The 24,112-nt window shown below is 37.4% G+C and overlaps 1 protein-coding gene across 3 annotated transcripts in view; it reads left to right on the forward strand.

Annotated features, from left to right (window-relative positions):
- CACNA1D (calcium voltage-gated channel subunit alpha1 D) overlaps positions 1-24,112 on the forward strand; it is a 365,621-nt gene that overhangs the window by 217,324 nt on the left and 124,185 nt on the right. For all 3 annotated transcript variants that reach the window (XM_054975338.1, XM_054975339.1, XM_054975340.1), the window contains exons 14-27: positions 1,280-1,400; positions 2,972-3,086; positions 3,328-3,397; positions 4,830-4,896; positions 7,184-7,337; positions 8,102-8,231; positions 12,279-12,338; positions 14,751-14,857; positions 16,625-16,712; positions 18,814-18,921; positions 19,101-19,153; positions 19,259-19,405; positions 20,351-20,552; positions 23,120-23,278. In XM_054975338.1, the coding sequence (XP_054831313.1) occupies positions 1,280-1,400; positions 2,972-3,086; positions 3,328-3,397; positions 4,830-4,896; positions 7,184-7,337; positions 8,102-8,231; positions 12,279-12,338; positions 14,751-14,857; positions 16,625-16,712; positions 18,814-18,921; positions 19,101-19,153; positions 19,259-19,405; positions 20,351-20,552; positions 23,120-23,278 (1,581 nt within the window). The remainder of the gene's footprint in view (positions 1-1,279; positions 1,401-2,971; positions 3,087-3,327; positions 3,398-4,829; positions 4,897-7,183; positions 7,338-8,101; positions 8,232-12,278; positions 12,339-14,750; positions 14,858-16,624; positions 16,713-18,813; positions 18,922-19,100; positions 19,154-19,258; positions 19,406-20,350; positions 20,553-23,119; positions 23,279-24,112) is intronic.

Below are 24,112 nucleotides of genomic sequence, written 5' to 3' on the forward strand. Positions count from 1 at the left end.
TGGAAAGTGTGGCTAGCTTTCTTGTTCCAAAACCTAGTGTATGTTTTTGCTACCTGTTTAAACCAATCAAGGAACAATTGGTCACATCATTGCAGTTCTCTATAGTTGTTAGAGATTTCTAAGAAAGAATAAGAAACAAGAAAGCAAACAAGCACGCAAATAAACATAAACATCGCAGGGTTCATTGTTGGAAGCCACAAAAACTAAATAAGAGACAGGATGGTTTTGCTACTTAACCCATCTTCCATATTCTTGTAGAAGTAATGGGAAGTTACTGGGTTAGGTTTCATGGATCCTTGTGCCAAAGGACCCCAGTACCATCAGCAGAAACAATTCACAGGATCCAGTCAACTGCTTTTTATTCCCTTAGATCACTCAGTCCCATGTTCACTTGCAGAAACTTACTGTTTAATAATAATTATACTGGGTTGGATCCTCCCACTCTGCTTAGCCTTCTTTCAGTGCAGTATCTTCTTGCAGAACAATCTAATGAAAGGATCTTTGTGCTGGAGGAAGGCTTCCCATATAACTATGTGTATCCAGTCTCATTTATTTACTTTTCATATTTTGTATAAAGGTAATAAAAGAAGCAGGAAATCACATTATTGCAAGCAGATATGTGGGAGCGCGCAGAACAATTTTGCTTAGTAACTCACTATTTTGGAACTGGTATAGCATAATGGATCCTACAAGATCTGCAAGCAGAGCAGAATTTGGGTGGGTGTCACAGGATTCTCATGAATGGCATGGGGTGAAGTGTGGGTCTGCAGAAAGAGAGGCGGGATTAATGGAAATCTTCTCCCTAGCTAATAGATGTGAGAATCTATGCCTATGAAAGTGAATCTCATCTCAGTCATGTACTCACTGTGTGGTCTTACAGGGATAATAAGACTGGCTCATCTTATAGAGTTATTTTAAGAAATACTGCAGCAAGATACTTGAAGTGCTTTCATAATTGAAGTAAATGTTAATTTAGGCAGCTAACAGGCCCATCATTTTTTAAAAAAATCTTGAAACCATACATGCAATTTATTAACATGGAATCTTAGAGTTTAATAAATTTGGTACAACTTAACTTTCCTTTCCAAGATATCATTGTTTAAATAAAAACATAAAAATACATAGCATTGACTCATATGCTGTATAAAGCAATTTCAGTGCTGGTACTGGAATTTTATATTAATGAAATATTTCTTTGTATGATATGCACTAAAGAAAAAGACCTTTTTATTTTTAGTGTTCTGTGAGTTCATTCAGTAATGAGGAATCTGCTTCTTAGATTCTAACAGGTGAAGATTGGAATGCTGTTATGTATGATGGCATTATGGCATATGGTGGCCCATCATCATCAGGAATGGTAGTCTGCATATACTTCATTATTCTCTTCATCTGTGGTAACTGTATCCTTTCATTTTAAGTGACATTTGCATCCATTCTTAACTTATAAATTTAACATGTAAAGAACATTTAGATTATGGAGTTAAACAAAATTTCATACTCTGACTTCCGCCCTTTCTCCCAGCATTCTCAGATTAAGGACTGATCTTCTTAGCCAGTGATCTGTTTGTTCTATTTCTGGTTAGGAGCTTAGAGATCTCAAACTGAGGAATAGAGTATATTTGTTAAGTGTTTCAGGGCAGATAGGCAGCAATTCCTTGGCCATCTGAATGACTGTCATTCTCATAAATAATGCCAAGATCCCAGCTTATATTCAACAGAGCTTTTCCATGGATCCAGAAGGATTTCTGCCAGTGGCGTGCAACTTTCTCACTTTCCCCTCTTGCTGAAGCCCCACCAGAAGAGGGGACAAGTAAGTTGCTCTGTGTGGGTGGAAACCCTTCAGTTCACAGAAACATTCCTTTGCATCCAACTCTGCATTTGCCTATCCATAATAAAAAAAAATGTGGAAATGTCAACCATTAGTCTTCACTCTGTCCTTGTTACCTGTGCTGTGGCCTTCTGTTTTGTTGCCAAAGGAAGGAGAAGATGATACGTTTCTTGTTTAAGATTTTGTACAGAAGGTAGAAAATGTGGAATCTGTTACAGGAAAACGTTAAAAAAAACAGGAGCTTTGACTCTCAAAACTTATATCCCAGAAATATTGTTGCTCTTTAAAGTACTACTAGACTCAAATCTTGCTGTTCATTTCCATGAAATTTGTACAAGAGAAAGTCACAGTGAGATGTCAGTTGAATACTTATTCTTTTTATCAACTCATGCTAATTATACAACTCTACAAGAAATGTATTCGTTGTAAAACTATTGTATGTAATATAAAACATTGCAAAGTATACAAGTAACTTTAGGAATCATCTGAAAATACAAAAGGCAACATAATATGTTGAATTTGTCCACCCTTTGTAGTTCTGCTTCTGAAATTAACAATATTTCTAAGGATCCAGAAACTGGCTTGTTATTTAATTTGCCATGATAGAATATTAATTTATGCTAAGTGATAACTGGAGTTTAATTTATCTTCACAAAAACTGTATTGTTTCAATACTAGAGATGGGCATGAACTGAGGAAAAAACGAACCATTCACAAACCACGAACTTTCACGAACCTGCCCTGGTTCACGAACCAGTTCGTCTGGTTCATGAAAATGCCACTTCCAGGTCAGCAGAAGGCCACTTCCAAGTCAGCAGAAGGCCATTTTTGGGTCAGCAGAAGGTCTGCAGAAAGCCCATCCCCTGTTGCCTAGGAAACTGATTGATCGGTGCCAGGCTGTCTGCAGTGATGAACCAAAAAACGAACCAAACGAACCAGCCTAAAGTTCGTGGCGGTTCATCAGAAATGGGTTCTGATGAACTGCCGGCTCGGTTCATGCCAAACTTTGGTTCATATTTTGATTCGTGCTCTTCTCTACTCAATACTGTTTCAGCTTGCTAAAACTCTTTGCTTTATTTAGGGTGCATTTCATATGTTTCTCATTTGAAATACTTGTAGTATCCTTAAAATACTTTGAATTAGATATCTTGTTAAATGTCTTCTTGGCCATTGCTGTTGATAACCTGGCCGATGCTGAAAGTCTGAATACAGCTCAGAAAGAAGAAGCAGAGGAAAAGGAGAGGAAAAAGAATGCCAGGTACAGGGGAAGAATACAGTAATGGGGAATATTTGCAGTTTTCTTGCAAACACTCCAATGAGTATTTCAAAAAGACTTGGGAGCCCTATGTGTAGTTAAAGAAAGAAAAAGGCTATAGAATACTGATATCTGCTGTTTCTGTGTCTCTATAAATAGGATTCCAAATCTATAATTTTGTGAATTTTATTTTGTGAATTTTATTATGGTTTGTTTAATATTTTGCCTTTTGTTTTCTTTATAGAAAAGAAAGTTTGGACACTAAAAAGGGAGACAGACCAGAAGGTGAACAAAAGAAGGCCAAGGATACTAAGGTAACTGATTTCTATACACATTAGCATGATAGCTTTTTGTAGTCTTTTGTTCATAATGGCACTCATCAGTCCCCCATCCACACCACACTAAGTAGTCACTAACCATAACTGGAATTTGTACCATATGAGCCTGTTCATGTGCCAGATGTTTGTGGCTTTGGACTCAGTCTGGTGTCTGAAGAAGGAAAAGGGAGATATGAGAGACAAAACTAAGGTGCTGTTGTTCAGTGACAAAGCTGTTTGAGAACTGAGTCAGCCTATTTGAGAAAAGGAATTGTGTGCCTCCTAAAGGAGCAGATTCTTTTAGATCCTAGTCTATGGTTAGAAGCTTAAGTTGCCTCTGTTGCACTTAGTGCCTTTATAACCATTGGCTGATACACCAGTTACAGCCATTCTTCAAAGTGTGATCTGGCCATGGTTATTCATGCTCTGGTCATATCCATGTTAGATAGTTGTAATGCACTTTCTATGGGGTTGCCCAGAAACTTCAGTTGGTCCAAAATGTGGTGGCCAGTCTATTGTCAGCAAATGGATACAAGAACAATTTCAGATCTATACCAGTTGCCCATCTATTTCAGGGCACAGTTCAGAGTGCTGTTCCTTCCCTTTAAAGCCCTAAGCGGGTGTGGGGGGGGGTGCACATGAAGAACTATGTTCTCCCTTATTGTTTAGCATGCACGGTAAGATCAGTTTAGGCCCCTGAATGTTGTTTTATGTTGCTTTTATGCCACAACTTATTTTATGGCTTGTTTTAGTATTGATGGTTTTATTGTTAAGTTTTTATGGCTTGTTTTAGTATTGATGATTTTATTGTACAGTTTTTACTCTGTGAGTTACCTCAAGCAGGTCTTGGGAGAAGCAGCATATAATTTTTCTGAACATATAAGTATATTAGATGAGACTGGAACTGCCCTCCCGCAGGCTGCTGTTTCTGAAGAAACATCTTGCCTGATTTGACCCTGTGGCCTCAGTCTTCAAGATCATAATTCTCCCAAGTGAGGGCTGCCATATCCACTGCCACTCATTTCTTTCACTTTGTATGTTTTTAGATGTAAATTAGATCCTGATTGAAAACTTGACTGCATTTAGTATCTGCTAGACTTTTCTATTAATTTTTAATTGTATCTTTATTTTTCTGAAATTATCAACATGAGTTAATTATGAAGGTTCCTGTCTGAGCCATTTCAAGCAGTATATACACTGAAGCACCAAAATCTTAACATATTGGGCTGGACCCTGACACTGACACTTTGCTCCGAGGAAGCCAGACTACACCTCCACATTAGTTTGAGTGGACTCCTAGGATCCAATAATTTATGTATTCAAATTGAAGTTTTAAATTAAGCAATGATTATCTTCAGCATTTTTAAGACTAGGAATAGAAAAATGCTGATTTAATTTTCTTCTGAAGTGTTCTGTTTTGTTATGATAGGTTACAATTAATGAATATGGAGAAGGAGAAGAAGACAAAGATCCCTATCCACCTTGTGATGTCCCAGGTATACTTTCAGTGACGCACACTGAGAGAAAAAAAGTCAGGTCAAGTGTTCCTGAGCTATGTTGCACAGCAATTATACTAATATGAATAGGGGAAACCTATCAGTATAGACGTAATCCAGAACTATTTCTTAAGATGTATCCTAGCTCTCCCCAAGGGATCTCCAGCTGCTTTGATGAGAGCAGAATCACGTATCCCCTATCTTAGAGCCAGATTGCATCTGGCCATTATAAAATATTGGGTAAAGAATAAAAATCCTAGACAAGTTTCACTTAGTCAACAATCCTTCAATTTTTTGATGGCCAATAACTCGTAGCGCTCTGTTTACCTTAATGAGATATTCTTAAACTGCTCTATTCCTGATGATCTTATAGGAATTTCTGGCCACTTACTCCCAACTTAGGGAATGGATTTTTAACTCTGATGCATTGATCGATCACTCCCAAATTCTAAATTCAAAAGCAGCACCATGGTTCAAATTTATTAAATTTTACCATGTCTGCTCTCCTTATCTTGTTAACATCTCTAATCATAACCTTAGAGAGTCCTTTACCCTATTGCAATTTCAGTCCATGCCCTTGGCGATATTGTCTGGATGTTATTCTCAAACTCCTATAGCCCAAAGGGTCTGTATCTGTGGATCTCAAACACTAGAGGATTTACCTCATTTTATCCTTTTTTACCCTTTATATTCTGACCCCAGATCAAAGTTTCTGGAGGGATTTTTATCTGGTTTAAGCTTAAGCTTATACACAGATGCGGAGAAAATCTCATTTTTGCTTTCTGATGTTGACGTGTATGTTATATAGAGTTTCACTTTTTGTCTTTGCTACTATAAAGATAAGATCTAATCCAGCAAAGAAAGGTGTTATCTGAACTTGCAGTTAACTTATTGATTGATGGTTTTAATCAATGTCTGTTTTAATGGAATTTTCCCCACGTTCTGGTAAATCTGTATTGTATATTGCTGTATTTTACCTAATTTTTATCTACTGGGGTTTTTGTAATTTTATGATGGCCTGTATCTATACTCAGTAAACTCTGAACTGAACTAATATGAATAGAATCACCTATTAAATCACCAGTGCAGATTTTCAATCTTTCAGCTTTCTTGAAATATATAGTGTGATATAGTTACATTAACATAAATGTACAGGAGTGGTTAGAGTCTTGTTACACAATAATTTTTTGCTCAGTAGAAACATTGCAATTGTTGTACATCTTCCCTCAGGCAACAGCTGTTGAGAGAGATGACATATTCTGAGTACACAGTGTTTTGAACTCAGTAAAATATTGTCTCTTTACCTGTTATTGCTGTCTTTATTGCTTTATGGAATCTGATTGTACAAGTGCCACAGGTTGTTTGTGATGATAATTAGTGTCACAATAACTTTCAACGTCTGCATGGCTTTATGCAACATTTAAGAAGGATTTTAACTTTTAAGGAATTCTTTGGAAGTTACGTGCTTTCCTGCTATAGTGGCAAACAGCAGAAAAGTGATTGTCCAGTGGCAATGCCAATGATGTTTTATAACATGTAACTTTATAAAAATTAACATTGTGTTTAATTCTTCCTCTCAGATTATCAAGATAGCAATCTTATTTTGTTTTGAAAATGAGTTCATTTAGACATCAGGCTACCGCATACAATATGCAGTCTACAAATAATAGGAGGAATGGTGTGAGGATGTCATCCTTATCACAGGAGCAGTGGCCACAGCAATGTGTGGTGTACTTTTGAATTTGGCTAGAGGGTACTTCTACGCAGGAGCCATACAGCAGAAAAGAACAAGCTTATATGTGTGTTGTGGACCAGGAAGATCTGGGTCCGAACTACCATATTGTCATGGAAACATTATCTGAAGGGCTTTCATACAATAGTTAGAATGTAAGATCTGGCCCCTAAAACAGTGGGGTGTACAGCTGGAGAGGCAAAAGATGTCCCATTTCAAACAGAACAGGAAGGGTATGAACAGGATGAACAGGATCATTATCATCATCTTCATCATTTAAAAAAAAAAGAACAAGATGAGAATCATCTAAAAGTTACAGGCAAGGCTTTAGAGACGTCACATATCAGTATTTCAATGTAACAATGCATAGAATCAGTTTGAGATGCTAACATGGCTTCTGAAATTTTGTTTGAGCTTATAGTAAGTTGATTTGTTTTAAATATATATCTGTCTCACTAAGATGATATGTAAGTAGGTAATGTTTCAAACACTAGTTTATCATCATGTTACAAAACTTTTTTCTTACATAATAAATAAAATATAATAAATTTAAAGTAGGTGAAGAAGAGGAGGAGGAGGAGGAGGAGGAAGAAGAGCCCGAAGTGCCAGCTGGTCCTCGACCCCGAAGAATATCTGAACTTAATATGAAGGAGAAGATGACACCAATTCCTGAAGGGAGCTCCTTCTTTATTTTCAGCAATACAAATGCGTAAATAATTTAAAAAATCTATATAACACTCAGTTTATGATTAAATAGTAATACTACATTGAGCTTTCCTCATAAATAGCAAAGTTCCAGTGGACTCCATTGAGAACAAAACTGAACAACGAGTGAAATAAATGAATGTGTTCCTTTTGACACATCATCCCTTTGTAGTCCAGACTCCTAAAAAGCCACAAAAGTATAACAACAACAACAACAACAACAACATTCGATTTATATACCGCCCTTCAGGACAACCTAATGCCCACTCAGAGCAGTTTACAAAGTATGCCATTATTATCCCCACAACAAAACACCCTGTGAGGTGGGTGGGGCTGAGAGAGCTCCAGAGAACTGTGACTAGCCTAAGGTCAACCAGCTGGCTTCAAGTGGAGGAGTGGGGAATTAAACCCGGCTCTCCAGTTTAGAGTCCTGAGCTCTTAACCACTACACCAAACTGGCTCTCTGATCTTCATTGGCCAGCTGGAAGACCATGGTCTCTGAGACCATTTAACCAATTGTTGCTTAATCCTGTCCTGTCCGAGTATTTAAAATTTGATCATTTTCTACATGACATTTATATGGTTCTTTCTATACGACATATATTGTCCACAGTTTCCTAAAAGGTTAGCTTAGTTAATTAACTTTCTGGTTAATGATTTTTTTTAAAAATAAAAACTCTGAAAATTACTTGGCTTAGTTCAGTTAATTCAGGTGCATTGGCATTTCCACTTGTGATGTTCTGTTCCATTTGTCTTTCTCTCTTTTAGGATCCGAGTGGCATGCCACAGGCTAATCAACCACCACATTTTTACCAACCTCATTCTTGTCTTCATCATGCTTAGCAGTGCCTCTCTTGCAGCTGAAGACCCTATTCGCAGCCATTCTTTTCGAAATAACGTAAGAAAAAAATAGACTCTTCAGAGGAAACTGCATGCTGGGTCTTTTTTTCACTATGCCATTTGTAACGTAAAGTGAAGAAGAACACGAATATCTGTAGCTTGTTTGAATCAAATGGCATGAAAATATTTGTTTTTTTAAGTTTAGTAGGATGTTGGACTGAACTATTAATTAAAAAGTTAAGATACTTATTTTGGTTTAAAATATTTTTTTACCTCATCATTGATCCCCCCCCCCTTTAAGCATATCTTGATGTCAAATCATCCAACAATAAAATGGCTTTGCGCCATAGTTTTTGAACATTGAAGGTATCATGGTAAGATTGCAGGTACCATGCTAGGAATTTTCAGGGTGTGGTAAATTGCAGTCTTACTTTGTGGGCATTCCACCATATGAATACTAAGCCCAAAGATCAACACTGATTATTCCAGTTACCCACTTCTAACTATTACAGTTCTGGTAAAAAGGGTGACTGCATAGAATCTCTTTGTTTTTGGGGGAGGGAGGGGAGGCTGCTATTATATGTACTTCATTAATTTATGCCAGTACCAGGTGGTGAGACCTAAAAGTTTGTGGAACAACTTGATTTAAGGAAAGCATACTTTGAATCACTGTCCTTCACCTAAGATTTTGTCAGGACCTATCCCGTCCCATTTTCATTTCTGGTTTAACTATACATTCATGGTGTTTACAATATGAACATAGAAAACTGAGTCAAACCATTAAACTATTCCAGCTGAATATCATTGTCCAAATGGCATGAACTCTCCAAGTTTTCAAGTTTTTAGAGCTTTAGTATCTGAGAATCTTTTAATTTCAGTTACCAGGGACTGAGTTGGGGGACTTTCTGCATGAAAGGATCTGTTGTGCCACAAGGGGGTGGATCTTCCAAGACTGTTTCTGATGTCTTATTTCTCTTCATGCATAATTTATGCTGGGGGGAAATGTGTGAATATCTTAAAACCTGCGCAAATGTTACATTCATGCAAACTGAGAGCCCGCCAACCATGAGTATCCAGATACTCATGGTTGGCATTTCCCACAATGCCCCCAATATGGGTAATTGCCATATCGTGTGAATTAAGTAATGCTCCCTGTTTGCATGAATGTAATGTCTGCACAGGCTTCTAGCGTTTCATAGAAGGGGACTTAAGCAGGAAGAGGGGGAAGCAGCAGTTATAACACTGTCATCATTTCTCTCCAGACCAGTTCTAATATTTCCTCATGGAAATATACCATCTTTGATTCAGGCTGAAGATTATGTGTTTGCATACTGCAAGCATGTAGACAGCTAACATTTACATTAATCAGTTCTAAATAATGTTGTCTTGATGGAAAATTACCTCAGTGATACAGAACATTTCCAGAGTACCGGCTGGATATTAGGAAAAACTTTTTCACGGTCAGAGTAGTTCAAAAGTGGAATCAGCTGCCTAGGGAGGTGGTGAGCTCCCCCTCACTGGCAGTTTTCAAGAAGAGGCTGGATGAATACTTGTCAGAGATGCTTTAGGCTGATCCTGCGCTGGGCAGGGGGCTGGACTAGATGGTCTGTATGGCCCCTTCCAACTCTGTTATTCTATGACTTAACAATGTCTACTTTTCTTTCTCTTTATCTGGGTTATATATTTGAGTTCAGAAGCTGCTGAGTTTTAATTGGAAAGTCTTTGAAGTTAATTCCAGTGTTGGAACATAAACAAGTGCCACAAAAACCAAATAAACCAAAATTGCAGTCTGCAATACAATATGAATCACTACCCTAGGGTTTATAGAGACATTTTCAGTGCAATCCTAAGAAGCATTACTCCAGTCTAAGCCCCTTGAAATCAACGGGCTTAGACTAGAGTAATTCCAGTTAGGATTGCAGTGTTTGTTTATGTTGTAAATGAGCTATAATAATGTCATATCCTCAACTGTCATTTTTGAAACATATTGTAGATACTGTCTTAAAAATCTAGCTTCCTTTTTGTGTCAGTAATAAATAATAATAACAATAACAGTGTGCTCATACAGAGTACTTCTGGACAGATTAGTGCCACCCTCAGATTGGTGATGGTGAACAAAGTCAGCGCATTATTATTATCCCCACAATACAGCTGGGGAGCAAGGGCTGAGAAGAGTGGCTTATCCAAAGCCGCCTACTGAGCTCATAGCAATAGTGAGAGTCAAACCAGCTGAGTGCTGATTTGTAGCCCGGCCACTTAACCACTACAGTACAGTACAGTACAGTACAGTACACAATACTTATATCTAACTTCCACAAAAGGGTAATTTATTATCATGTGTATTTATTTTAGAAATACTGTGCAGTTGTACAATTCACTGTAATGAATCTGTATGTAATTGGATATACGTTGAGGTAAACAGTTTGTAGTTTTCTGTTAAAAACATTTTGAGCTTAGGTGGCTCCCCTCCATTTTTTAAAAAAGTAATTCCACTGTTTCTTTAGCAATGCTACTGTTACATATGTGCAATTGTTTGCCTTCTGTTTAAAGAAAGTATTTACAATACAAACCCCTGGGTCAAAATCAACAAATCAAAGTTATATTCAATAGTACATTCATTCATGAAAATTGTTTACAAGCATATATGTATGAAAATGTATAGGCTTGTAAACAATTTTCATGAATGAATGTACTATTGAATATAACTTTGATTTGTTGATTTTGACCCAGGGGTTTGTATTGTAACTCTTTGGCTATTCCTTGGACTTTGCCTGTTCTAACCCCCTCTTTTTGGCTAAAGAAAGTATTTGGCATAGGCAGGTCAGGAGGTGTAAGCCCCTGGGTGCAAACTGAATGGCTGAAACCTAGGTCTTGTGGCCTGGTACCTGTAGTAGGCAGCTTGTCAGACCTCGACCAGCCCATTTTTAATGTTTTCTTTGTCTCTTTGTTTATTCTTTTTGTAAACTGCTTTGGGTCCCTCTTGGGAGGAAAAGTGGCCAAAAGATGACTTAAGAAAAACAAATTCCCTCTACTAGTAGAAACACTTCTGGCTTTAATAAGTCTTTCAGAAACAGCATACATATACAGAGGAGACGAAAAAAATTTTTAAGGGCAGAGTTATAATTATTCTCTCAGAATTATTCTGACTTGACAGCAGAGAATGGAAAGAGATATTTCTCCCCTTCCCCTTCTCCACTGCAGCCTCCTTACCCACATGGTTAGAAGTCCGTGATGGTCCTGGGATCCTAGGAATAAATTTCTCCAGGGTTACACAAGGGTGGAAGGTGAACATGGGAAATAGCTGCAATCCTTGTGTCTGTGTGGACTGCTGAATCCAACCCAATGACTAGAACCACCTTACATATTGCACCCAACTGGTATAACCTCTTGTAATTCCAGATATAAAAAGTTACTCAAATACCGATGCTAATTCTGTGAAATTGTTTTGAAGCTAAATGAAAGAAGCAATGTGGTAACATTGCCTGCTTGAAAAATGTTTAATGGGCATTAGCACATAACTTCTTCTCCCACAAATCAATATGTAGCGGTATCTTTAAAGGTATTGTTGGAGTGGGGTGGGGTGGGGAGATTCTGTGTGTTGTGTAGAGGATCTCTGTGGGATCTGCATATAGGGTCTGGGGGATTGGTGTACACCATAAGAACAAGAACAGAAAACTGTAGCAATTATCTCTGAACTGTAAAAATTTAAAGTTAAAAGCATATACATACACTTATTTGGTAAACAACCAGTGTGTTATTACTCTTATTATAAGAACATTATAGTATCATAAATAAATCCTGATAACGGTTGCAACTTTGTTCAATTTTTGAGGTGCTACCAATATTATGAGCAACGTTTTCAGGAACTGAAGAACTTAATGAATAGCCTTAAGAGAAAGAATAATGCCAATTTGTGAACTTGGGTAGCTGCAAAGCAGGTTTCTCTGAAACAATTATTCTATAGGCATTGCACATTTAATTTGCTGTGTCTAAGTTCTTCTTATGTTCTTAGAGTATGTATTTCTGTGTAAGTAAACAAAACTGTAACTACTGGTATAGCATATGTAGATGAATTTCTTAATGTAGCACATGTTATGCCTTGCAGATACTTGGTTACTTTGACTATGCTTTCACAGCCATCTTTACAGTTGAAATCCTGTTAAAGGTAATTAACTGTTAACCAGTCCTTGTAAACTCAAACACAGCTCTAGCAATAATGTTTGTAACTTTGTGTTTACCTTCCAGATCCTAGGGTATGCAGATTATGTCTTCACTAGTATGTTTACATTTGAGATCGTTTTGAAGGTAACAGGTTTATAAAGAAGTTTGCTTAAGGATTTTTTTCTGTGTGTCTCCTGCAAGAAAAGGCACTTGAAGTGTTCTTCGCCTTTTCACTCAACAAGCAAATTTAAATCTTTTTCAAAGAAAAAAAAAAGGATTTTCTTCCGTTTTGTTTGTTATTTTTGACCTTTGGATGCATGTTGAAGCTGTATTTTTGTCATCACATTAGACAGTTCATTTGACCTTATTTCCTGCTTACAGTTTGTCAGAAGAGGGGAGGGGAAGTATTTCACTACGCATGAGTTTTCTTCCTCCCTTTTCTGGCATTTCAAAAACAAGGGTCCTAAATCTTTTAAAGGAGGAGCATGTTATTTCTCATTTCTCTTTCTGAACATAGAATTGTAATAGTATATTACCATTTGCTTGCAAAGGGACTTTCAAGATGCTCTGCCCTAAATATACTACTTTAACTTGAGTATGTGTTTAAATAGACAAAAAAGCATAAACACGCTTGCTTAAATGTATTGCCCATGCATGAGTTCAGATCTGGTATTTTAATGTATGGCTTGTGTACTGATTATTAAGAACATCCTCTGGGGCACTTAGCATTCTGGCACACTGATTAGCTTGGCATGCCAGTAGTACAAGCACTCTCGAGGCACAATTGGGGCTGCAGTGAAGAGCAAAAGCACCACCGGGAAATTAACAGGAACATATAAAACACATGCACACACATTTTACAGCCTTTGGGAAAATCTCATTTCAAGTCCTTGAATAACCAAGACATGTTACAAGAGACCTCCCGGCATATTATAAGAATCAGTACATAAACTTTGCATTTACAGCTAAGGATTGAACATAACAACAAACCTATTTCCAACTTTATTCATATATTACTGTGTGTTCCTTTGACAGTATGTTTTACTGAATACTGTATAATAACTAATTTGGCTGTTTACAAGATACGTTGAGTTTTTTTAGTTTTAAATATTCACCAAAAGCTACTTATAGCCAAGTTTTCCCAGTAATTGAGATGTGTGGCTGTGAAAGCCACAGAAGAGTTAAGTCTAAAACACTTCCAGTATTAAGGAAGTTTTCTCTAAAATACATTCCATTTTTATTTAAGCCATTGTGGAGATTTGGAGCATCCTTATTATTTTGATAAACTTCTTATCTCTTTATCCTTTTGCTGACATATTTCCCCAGGCAAGTGAGCAGCTATTTAGCATGATATGGTATGGAAATAAAGAGATACCTTTAGCAAAGAAGAATGTTTAGGGAGGCTCATTTTATCCTAATTCCAGTGGTTGTTCCATGGTGCAGCAGCCAATCCAAATGGATTATGCCTTAAACCTTGAATTATTATTAGTGGCAAAAGGCAGAATCTGACATTTTAGAATTATGTAAACTGTGGGATTAGGCTGAAGGCTGTGGCCAAAAGAGCTGTATCAGGAAAGGAAAAGAAATATGTAAGCAGGAAAAAAATCAGAGACTGAAATCAGTATTGTGTTTAAGAATATAGATTTTCAGGTGGTTTTTATTCAGGTGTGCAGTTTTTTAATAACTGAAACACTGTATTTTATTACTAATATTTTACTTCTGAGCAATTTTTGTCATGGTACTCATTGGTACTGAGTACTGGCATCTTTTTCGAGGCTATCTTGAGTCCCGGTCCTCATGTGCTTCCCCACTCATCAGCCAGAGAAAGTGATCCCCAGATCCACTCTCATCACTCCTTTGAACTTGTCTTAAGTTAGGCAAGCTACAACTTCTCACTCAGACTGCTGTTTATACCCTAGAGATAATAATACTGATCTACTTTACAGGGTTGTAGAAAGGCTTACTAGAAAGTAGCCTATATCCAACCACACCATTAAGAAAAAATAAAATACCCTTTTCTTAAGAGTGGCAGCAGTGATTTCCCCACCACCACCTTCTGCTGCAGCTTACTGAGCCCTCCAAAATGTTGTTCCTGTGAGTTTGTGGCCCTTCAAGAAAAGCCTAGTGGGAATCTGCAGAAGGGGTGAGGGCGGGATCGGTGGATGAGTACTGGCACCTTTATTCCCCCCCCCTCCCCAAAGCATGGTTTCTGAGATCTAATGACATTAATGAGCATTAGCTTTGATTCAGTCAAATTAGTTCATTTTAATACTGGGGTTATATTTTTGTATTCTGATTAATTTTATAAGCAATATTTATTTTATTACCATTCAGTGCAAGTGTCTTATAAACAGCCTGTATATATGAAACAAGCTGAGTGGAATCAAATAGTAAAATGTGACTGTTCTACTTTTAGTTGACAGTGTTTGGAGCATTCCTTCATAAAGGGTCTTTCTGCCGGAATTACTTTAACTTGTTGGACTTGTTGGTAGTGGGTGTTTCTCTTGTGTCATTTGGCATTCAGTAAGTATTACAACAGTTCTGCAAAATATTTTTGGTCATTGTTCTTGTCATTTTCATATGTGGTTTGGTGGTACTGAACCAGTACTTGTTTCCCCATTCAGCAAATAGCCAACAAAAAGTCCAGAGGACCAGTAAAGGGAGATGAGTTGATGCTTATCCCCATTTGCTACCACCAAAAAATTAACCCTTCCTCTACATTCTGAGAGAGGAAGCAAGGAAATAGATCTTAAGGTAGTGGCCAGACTTTGGGGTATCACAAATATAGCAAACTTTCAAAATGCCTATATATGTGAGGGGAGAAGAAATCTGAAAGGAGGTCTTGTAGAGATGCAGTGTGTTTACGGCTACCAAATAAACAAACATTGCTCCTCTTCCCACTACATTGCTATCCAAAAAGGCTATCCTCAGAAAGTTCTCCCGTGGGAATGAATGGCAGCAAATTATTTATCAAAATGTATTATAAAGGGATGTATTTATCTTTCTAGACAGTCTTCCTGTTGTGTTTTGAAGCAGACAACAGAGCTATGTCACACCTGTTCCTCAGCTTGAATTTACTATGTCTCGCTTGTGGTACTACTGCATTCTACTATGGTAGTATTTCAGTCCCACTCCTAGCATGACAGTGCATTGTGAACATGGATTAAAGTAGATCAAGCCAAGTGTACTTGGTGATTCCACCATCAGACACTGTAAATATAAGATGCAGGATTGTACTATATGCGGGATTCAGCATCCTGAGGACTTTGGCTTTCATTACAAATAACAGCTGGCTAGCCCTTAAAAGATCCTCTAAAAGAGGAGACACGTTTATCTGGTCTGCTCAGCTTTAAAGTCTTTTTCCTCCTTTTTATTTTCCCTTTATTTTACTGATCCAGTAGAAGGAAAAGTCCATAAACAATTATTCTTGTGTTACAGGTTGGAACTGGGGTTCAGAAACTCATTCAAGTTTCTCAAGCTAGGTGGTGGGAGACTGATTGGAGCCTGATTGGATTCACAGCTGTGAATCCCATCACCCCATTCATCTTTGCTGATGAGAAATGTGAGGCCCAAAGATCAGTAGAAGCAGAAACTGAAACTATTGTTTTTTAATGCACAGTGTGCTCCTCTTTTAACAATTAATTCCCACATGACTTCAAATGCATCACAAATATTGGTTGCATATATAAACGTTTAAAGAGAACATTTATGGGCAGAAGGTCCTGGGTACATACTAAATGGGAAAGAGGTTTTGGCTTACTAGTAGATCCTAAGATGAGTTCTTCTCTTTGATGTTTACCTTCTTTCACTTCATGTTAACATTTATTTATTTATTTGCCACACAAAACAGTTGCATTCTGGGAAGAAGCAAACAATGAAGGGTCATCTTATTTGAAAAAATATAATGAAGCAAGGTCCAAATGGTAGTTCAAAAAGACACCTGAGAAGTTCAGTTCTCTTTGTAAACTGAGAAAATGAAAGCATTTGGTAGTCTATATTTTACCAGTGGGTTAAATTTACCACAGTTGATAAAGTATATCAAATTAAAGTCAAATTGGGTCATTATTACCTTATATAAGCTGTCTTTTCCCAAGTTGTTCCCATCTTGTTGACAAATCCTTCTCTTTCTTGGCTGAAATATGGTATCAGGTAGAAAAACGTCGTAAATAAGAATTTTCTCAAAACTTGATGGGTTATTGCTCATTACAGTGTTTGTTAAATCATAACCCAGAAAGCAAATAACATCAAATAACAACAAGCTAATGCTTTGTGTTTACTTTTTTTTTCTAGATCAAGCGCTATTTCAGTTGTGAAGATTCTAAGAGTTTTAAGAGTCCTAAGGCCCTTAAGGGCTATAAACAGAGCAAAAGGACTTAAGGTTTATATTTTTACAATTTCATTACAGCCTATGTATTCTAATTACAGAGGAATAAATACCACTTTGGAAAAGATTCCATTTTGGAGGCTGAGGTTATTCCATTTAAAATAATGCTGCTTTTAAGCACTATGCCAAGGTTCAGCAGTCTTCTGACTTTAGCTTTTGATGTATTCTTTTTGCCAAATCCTGACAGGAATTCCCTTCACAGCCTTCATACTTCCTGCTGTTTGCTCTTTCCTCTTGGATCCAATAATTGTGCCGTTTCCAACTCCCCTGGGCTCACTTAAGCTCTGGCTCACCTTCTTCCCTGGCCGTGCCTTGCCTTGCTGCACTATCAGCTCTCCTCTTTTTCCTTTACACCTGTTACTGAAGGGCAGGACAAGCATAAGAAAAGATCAGTGGTCCATCTAGTCATCATCCAGTCTCACTTAGTGGACCACTAGTTACTGAGGGCACAGATTGATGGACATCTCAGATCTTGGGTTGTAAAAAGCAAATTGCATGCAATTTTAAACACTACTCTGTTTTGCTAAATGAAACCGGGTTGTCTGCACTATTAGCATTTTAAAGGGAAGAAAGACAGGGTTTAAAGGACACATTTGCCCTTTAAATTGCTAACAGAGTAGATAGCTCAGTTTTGATTTGCATAACAGGATCGGGTCATAAATGAGTCAGAAGATGTCAACCCAATGTACAGCAACATGAACAAGGCAAACAGTATGTTTGGGACTATTAGGAAAGGGACTGAGAATAAAATGCCCAATATTGTAAGATTCTTGTAGTTCAAAAAGACCGTCATTTAGAATACTGTATACAGTTGTAATTGTTATATTTCAAAAAGGATATTTCACAGGTGGGAAAAGTGCAGAAGAGGGCAATCAAGATGATTAACAGCAAGATTTGACCAACAAGATTTTCTGGGTATAATCTTTCAAGAATCAAAGCTCCCTTCTTCAGATACAGAGAGGAGTGAAGATCCCTGAGCCTTTATATCCCGAGCCTTTATATCCCAGTCAGGAGGTGGGAGGGGAAAAACAAAGAAACCAGTCAGGATGGAAACGTACAATGTTACAGTGCAGCTTGATTAGAGAAGAAATTAGCATCTGTAGGGAGATAAGATCCTATGTTTCTATTTTGCCCCTGCAGGAGACACATTGTTCTGGACTTATGAATGAACTCAAATTCAGCAGTCTCTATTGTAAGCTGCCCAAGGTGATTAAAGAATAAGAGCACCTTTCCTGAGGAAAGGCTGGCAGTCTGGGATGTTTCAGTCTAGGAAACAGATGGCTAAGGGGGAGCATGATAGAAATTTATAAAATTATGCACAGGGTCCTAATCCAAATTAAGGTTGCATGCGCGCACACAATTTGCTTTTCCAGACCCAAAGTGATGTGTAATCTTTATAATGTCTGTTTGTATCTTGTTTTGCAGCTGTAAAACTTCGGGCTTCCTTGGGAGGCTACTTGTGATGTAGATCCAAGATAGATTCCCCAGATGCGTATTCCAGTTGCCCAAAGAGTAACAGATTGTGCTGTGGTGATGAGGAATCGAGGGGACTGACTTTCCCTTGGCACTGTTTCCTTGATGAGCCCCCTATGCTGTTTTAAGACCTTGTGAAGGAAAAAAGGATAGGCATAATTCAGGCAACTGTCCTTTTCCCCTGTTAGAGGGACAGTTTTGATGTGGGAAATGTTGCTGGGTGCAGGGGACATTAACCGCCTTCTTTCCCAGCCCTGGTCCATAACATACACCCATATATGTGCCCACATACACATACAGCTGATCTGTGCAGCTAAGGTCAATGAATGGGGATTCATTCACAGATTCATGTGCATTTTGGTCCTTAGTGTTGTTGTCTAGGAGTAAAACCAACCCTATGAATTCCATTAACATTCTAGGATGTAAAATGCCTCTTTCCCCATTATTTACAAATTCTGTGCATGAAGCAGTCAAGGCCTCACTTGTGATAGAAAATGAGATCTCTAACTGGTACACTAAAGAAACAAAACAAAGTGCAGTTTAATGATTATTCATTAATCATTGTGATCATTTGCCTGAATAAAATTGTACTGATCATTTTCTTTCTTCTCCTTCCATACAGCATGTTGTTCAGTGTGTCTTTGTTGCTATTCGAACGATTGGTAACATCATGATTGTCACAACTCTACTGCAGTTCATGTTTGCATGTATTGGTGTCCAGCTCTTTAAGGTGAGTAGGAAGAAAATCCTTTGGATCATGGTAACGCTTCAGTCCTGTATGGAGCACTGCATTGGCAAATAATTCCCTGTGAGCCTCAAACTGATGCTTTAAAAATGAATGAGTACTACCTCTGCATTCTGTTCTGTGTTCTAGAACACCTCCCTTTCTGGCTTCTGTTTTCTTTGTAGGGTAAATTCTACCGGTGCACAGATGAAGCAAAACAAAACCCTGATGAATGTCGGTAGGCACTTTTCCTTCTTATCTGTGTGAATCAAGGCATATTAATGCTATTTGCTGTTTCCAAAGTATTGTAACGAGTCGACATTTGTTGTTCTTCCTTCTGTAGGGGAATATTTATTGTTTATAAAGATGGAGATGTTGATAGTCCGATGGTGAGAGAAAGAATATGGCAGAATAGTGATTTCAACTTTGACAATGTGCTTGCTGCCATGATGGCTCTTTTTACTGTTTCCACTTTTGAAGGCTGGCCTGCGTAAGTGCCAAGTTTTTAAAGCTTTTATAAACTGTTTTGAATCACACAGAAGACCCATTCTTTCTGTGATCCTGCACTACTCATCATTCTTTCCCCAGTTATTCAACTCTTGGTAAAATTTCCAATACTCTTTATCTGGTTACATTTTGATTTTTCCCTTTTTTGGTCTTCCCCTCATGCCTCTTCGCTCTTACTCATGGAAAACATATGTACATTGTACTAGGTAGAACCCTGTCTTCTGGATTTCAGATTCCTTTTGTGCATTACTGTCTAGATGTCAATATAGCCGAATGCTTTCAGTTAGCAGAATGGTTTCAGTTAGCACCTGTAATTTTTATATTCGATGAAGTCGGAAAGTGGTCATGTCTTTTCTATTATTTCTCCCAGTCATTAGCATTAGGAAGTGTGGGGGGGGGGGTTGTTGTTGCAAAAATAGCAGTTTATCGCAAGTACCTTCTGTCAAACAACAAATTCAGTTATGTGGTACAGCCAACGAGTCACGCAGGTATTTGCATATCCCGGCTAAGCCAGACAGTGGTGGCTCTCAGTATTTCATAGTGAATTTTACTATGTAAATATTACTGTATTTATGGTGCACCTTTCTCACTGAATTTCAAAGCAAGCTACGCAGAGTAAGTCCATTTGAAGAGACATCAACAACCTCCTTGTAGTCCTCCAGCCCTATATGTGCGTGTTTTACAGGCTTGCTTGCTTTTTTCTCTGAAACAAAAAAGTAAAGCCTACTGCATAAAAACTAAAACTCCCCTCTTAGTGATTTACAATCCTATGCCTGTTTACTCAGAAGTAAATCCAGTGAAACTTTTGCCATTAAGATTCATGTACTCTTGTTTCACAGTTCTGTGCACTAACTGAAAATTACAACTTCTAATCTTCATTAACTGAACTTAATAAAATCTTCTTTCTCCTTTTAAAAAAATTGTGCAGGCTTCTGTATAAAGCTATAGACTCAAATGGAGAGAATGTCGGCCCAGTATACAACTACAGAGTGGAGATCTCCATTTTCTTCATCATCTATATCATCATTATTGCTTTCTTCATGATGAACATATTTGTTGGTTTTGTCATTGTTACATTCCAAGAACAGGGAGAACAAGAATACAAGAACTGTGAACTGGACAAAAATCAGGTAATAAAGAACAGCCATTTTTTATGTATGCTTTTTTCTCTTATATCAGAAGAGGTCACTGTTTCCTTGCTTTGCTAACTTTATTGAGCAATTCAGTGTCAGGAGCATTTCTTGATTTATAGCAAATAACAGGGATGTACCAGGGAGGGCTAGAGTGCCAGTGGAATTGCAAGATTGAGCCCTTATTGATTCTCACAAGAACCCAAGTGACAAATGTCACTACCATTTCAGTTATACAAATGAAGGACTGAGGCTGACCATGACTTAAATGGGCTACACAACTGAATTGAATTGATTCCTGAATTAGAAAACTGGTTTCCTAGATCAAAGGCAGCATAGAAATGAAGTAAATAAAAAAAGTAAAGAAGCTGACAACAGTATCTTCAGTTTTATTCTGGTTTATTGTTGTTTGAAGAACTAATGTTTCTTTATAAAATCTTGGGTTTTTAAAGTAATATATATGTGATTGTATCAGCTATGTGAGATGCAGCTCTTTTTAAAAGCTTTTAATATATCACACTAGAAATATATCAGTCAATATTTTCAGGTATCAGATCAAAAGTTGAATTTAAACAGATTGACAATCTTGCTTCAAAAAGCTCACTTACCTGTCCCAACGATTTGCATTTACTTCTGATATCTGAGAGTACCATATTAGTAAAAAATAAGAAAGAAAGATAAAAAACTGAATGAATTGATACTTTGATTGGACCATCTGATTTTAAAACATTCCATTGTTTAAAGGAGACAAGAAACTATTGTCTTTTTTGATTGGGGTGAGGAATTGTAGATCAAGAAATTAGATTTCTAAGAGAGAATCCTACCAGGACTATTGTTTGGAGCTTTTGGCTCAGCTTTTTCCCTAAAAGTTATAGTGAATTTAAAAATACATCATAAAATAAGACAAGCAATTAACACCTACATGTAACATATTAAAACAGCTTCAGAAAACATTTATCTAATAGAAGGTCCATCAAAATAACATACACTGCTGTTAAAATGATAAAAAATGCCTAGCTAACATTAATGAGCCATCACACTGGTAAATAAGTACTTAGGATCTGTCATAAGGACATTTTCAGTGGACTCCTTCTATAACAAGTTAGCCTGTGTTGGTGCTATTATTTAGCTGGGCTGGCTTCAGCAGCCACTTGATGAAATATGTGTGAGCCCTATTTGGAAATGGAGGGCCAAATTAAAGGATTAATTAAATTAAATTAAAATAGAGGATAGGGCTGGTAACAGCCTGGAGGATAATGTCCTGCCTCTTTAATAGAGTCTTAATGGGCAGATGAAGCTTTTCATGGCATGAAGATAAATGACATCACCTGGTAAATAACACCCTATTAAGAATCTATTAATGGGGCATGGCATTTTTTCACGAGGTCTTTGGTAACCCTAAAGAACCTGACACCTCACTTAATGCACTATCCTAATATCCATTTGGGCATCATTGCACCAGCTATACCAGTGCAGCCATTTGCCATCAGAAGTCTGATCATCCTTGGTTGTAATAAGCTTTGACCTGACATGCAGGGTAGCCTGAAGAACTCCTGTTTGCCTTTACTTGGGGCTTATCTATGCAGACCTGATGCCTGTGAAGACTCCTTCCAAATGTGTGCTGGGAATTCTGTGACTGGAATTGAATTCCCAGGGATGTGGGGGGAGGGGCAGTGAACCATTGTTGGTCCTCTTTGGAAAACTTGTATATATTGCATTAGTACATTTGTCGCCCATCAGTACACTAAGTGTGATAGGCATCTGATTGACAGGATCCAGAGAGGACACAAGGACAATGTATCATATAGTTAGGCCCAAAGGTCCAAATCAGATATGGTGCTGGTAGTTCTGTGAATGAAGCTCCCAGTGTACCCTTCCCCTTTAAATTGTAGGCACACATGCCCCCAGTTTGGATCAGGACTGCAGTATGCAGGAAGTAGGTTAAGCCTTCGCTTTCATGCCATTTTCCCAAGATGAAATATCCTTGCTAAGCTGTTCTTTGCCTGTTGGGGCAAACACAGAAGGACCTACATCAGTATGCAAATTATAAAAAGGAGCAGAAACAGTTGTCTCCTCTTTGTCTATTTTAGTAGAAAATTTGGAGTTAAGTAGTAGAGCTCAGTACATACTTTAAAGTGCATCTTATTTCTATACTCTATCATATTCGACTGTGGCCTTGAGCCACAAGAAAAGAGGAGATATGAATATTTCAATAAATTATAAATAAATAAAAGTGTTGTCTAAGTGGCCAAGAATTGGTTTGCTAAATTTTGTTTTATTGGAGATTGTGGCTCTGATCAAGACTCATGTGGAAAAACCAGAGACTACATTAGAGACTAACAGTTAACAGTCACATTATAGATTCATGGATCTTTTAAACGGCATTCTGAGTACTTTCTCAAAGAATAAAATTGGATGCCCTTGCATATGTGGGGTGCAGCACCCACACTGAAGCCATCACGTCTTGATTTTGTTTCTGAAATGCAAAGCTTGGTTTTACTTGAGAATAATTTTCCAGTTTATACTGTGACTGTCATTGTGTTTTTTATTTCTGTTTTTTTTAACAGCGTCAGTGTGTAGAATATGCTTTGAAAGCACGACCTTTGCGTAGATACATTCCAAAAAATCCTTACCAGTACAAATTCTGGTATGTGGTAAATTCTACTGGGTTTGAATACATCATGTTTGTTCTCATCATGCTGAATACACTTTGCTTGGCTATGCAGGTAGGAATGAAACAAACTTCCCATTCTTTACTAACTGTTCCACAAGGAAATCTGATGTAGGCAAATGTTAGAACAATATATTCTAGGTTTGTATAGTTAAAGACAGGGGAGTTACCTGAGAGTTCAGCTCATTTAGAACTGGGCTTTTAATCTGATTTATATTATGTATGTTTGAGAGTAATTTCAGAAGGATAACCATGCTGTAGCAAAATTAAATAGAAATTCAGGGGCACTTTAAAAACTAACCAAATTTATTCCGGCCCAAACTTTTGTGAGTCACTTTATCAGTTCACTTCTTCAGTTTTGTTTTGAGAGGGTTTTTATGATTCAGTTTTCTTAAGAAATCTTACGGAAAGTGCAGAACAGTAATTGCTAAATAAATAAAATGAAAGACAGACACTTGGCGTGGTGGTTTTATAAGGTGTACATTTATCACAGACAATTATAATTTTTTATAAAACACTCAATGTTATAGTAACTGTGGTTTTAAACATAAGTTTTCTGTGCAGCTAACTGTGCAGAGTGACTTCTTAGTTTGAGATGAGCTAATGAACAAAAGGCACCAACGTTTCTACCTATACGTTTTTCTCTCACACACTCTTCTTTCAAATTTTGACATTTGTCTGTATGTGAGGATTCTGGGCAACAATACTGAGGCAAAAACATTCTTTTTTTTTTTTTTTGAAAAATTTTTATTGGGTTAGAATCCATTATTTCCACATTTACATTCAATTTTCCCCAATTTTTTCATCTCTAACCCCCTCCCTTTCCCCCCCTTTTTGTTGACTTCCAACAGCTTTCCAACCCTTTGTCCCCTTTCCCTTACTTTTATTA

This window comes from Eublepharis macularius, chromosome 4 (assembly GCF_028583425.1).
Source record: "Eublepharis macularius isolate TG4126 chromosome 4, MPM_Emac_v1.0, whole genome shotgun sequence".
NCBI lineage: Eukaryota > Metazoa > Chordata > Lepidosauria > Squamata > Eublepharidae > Eublepharis > Eublepharis macularius.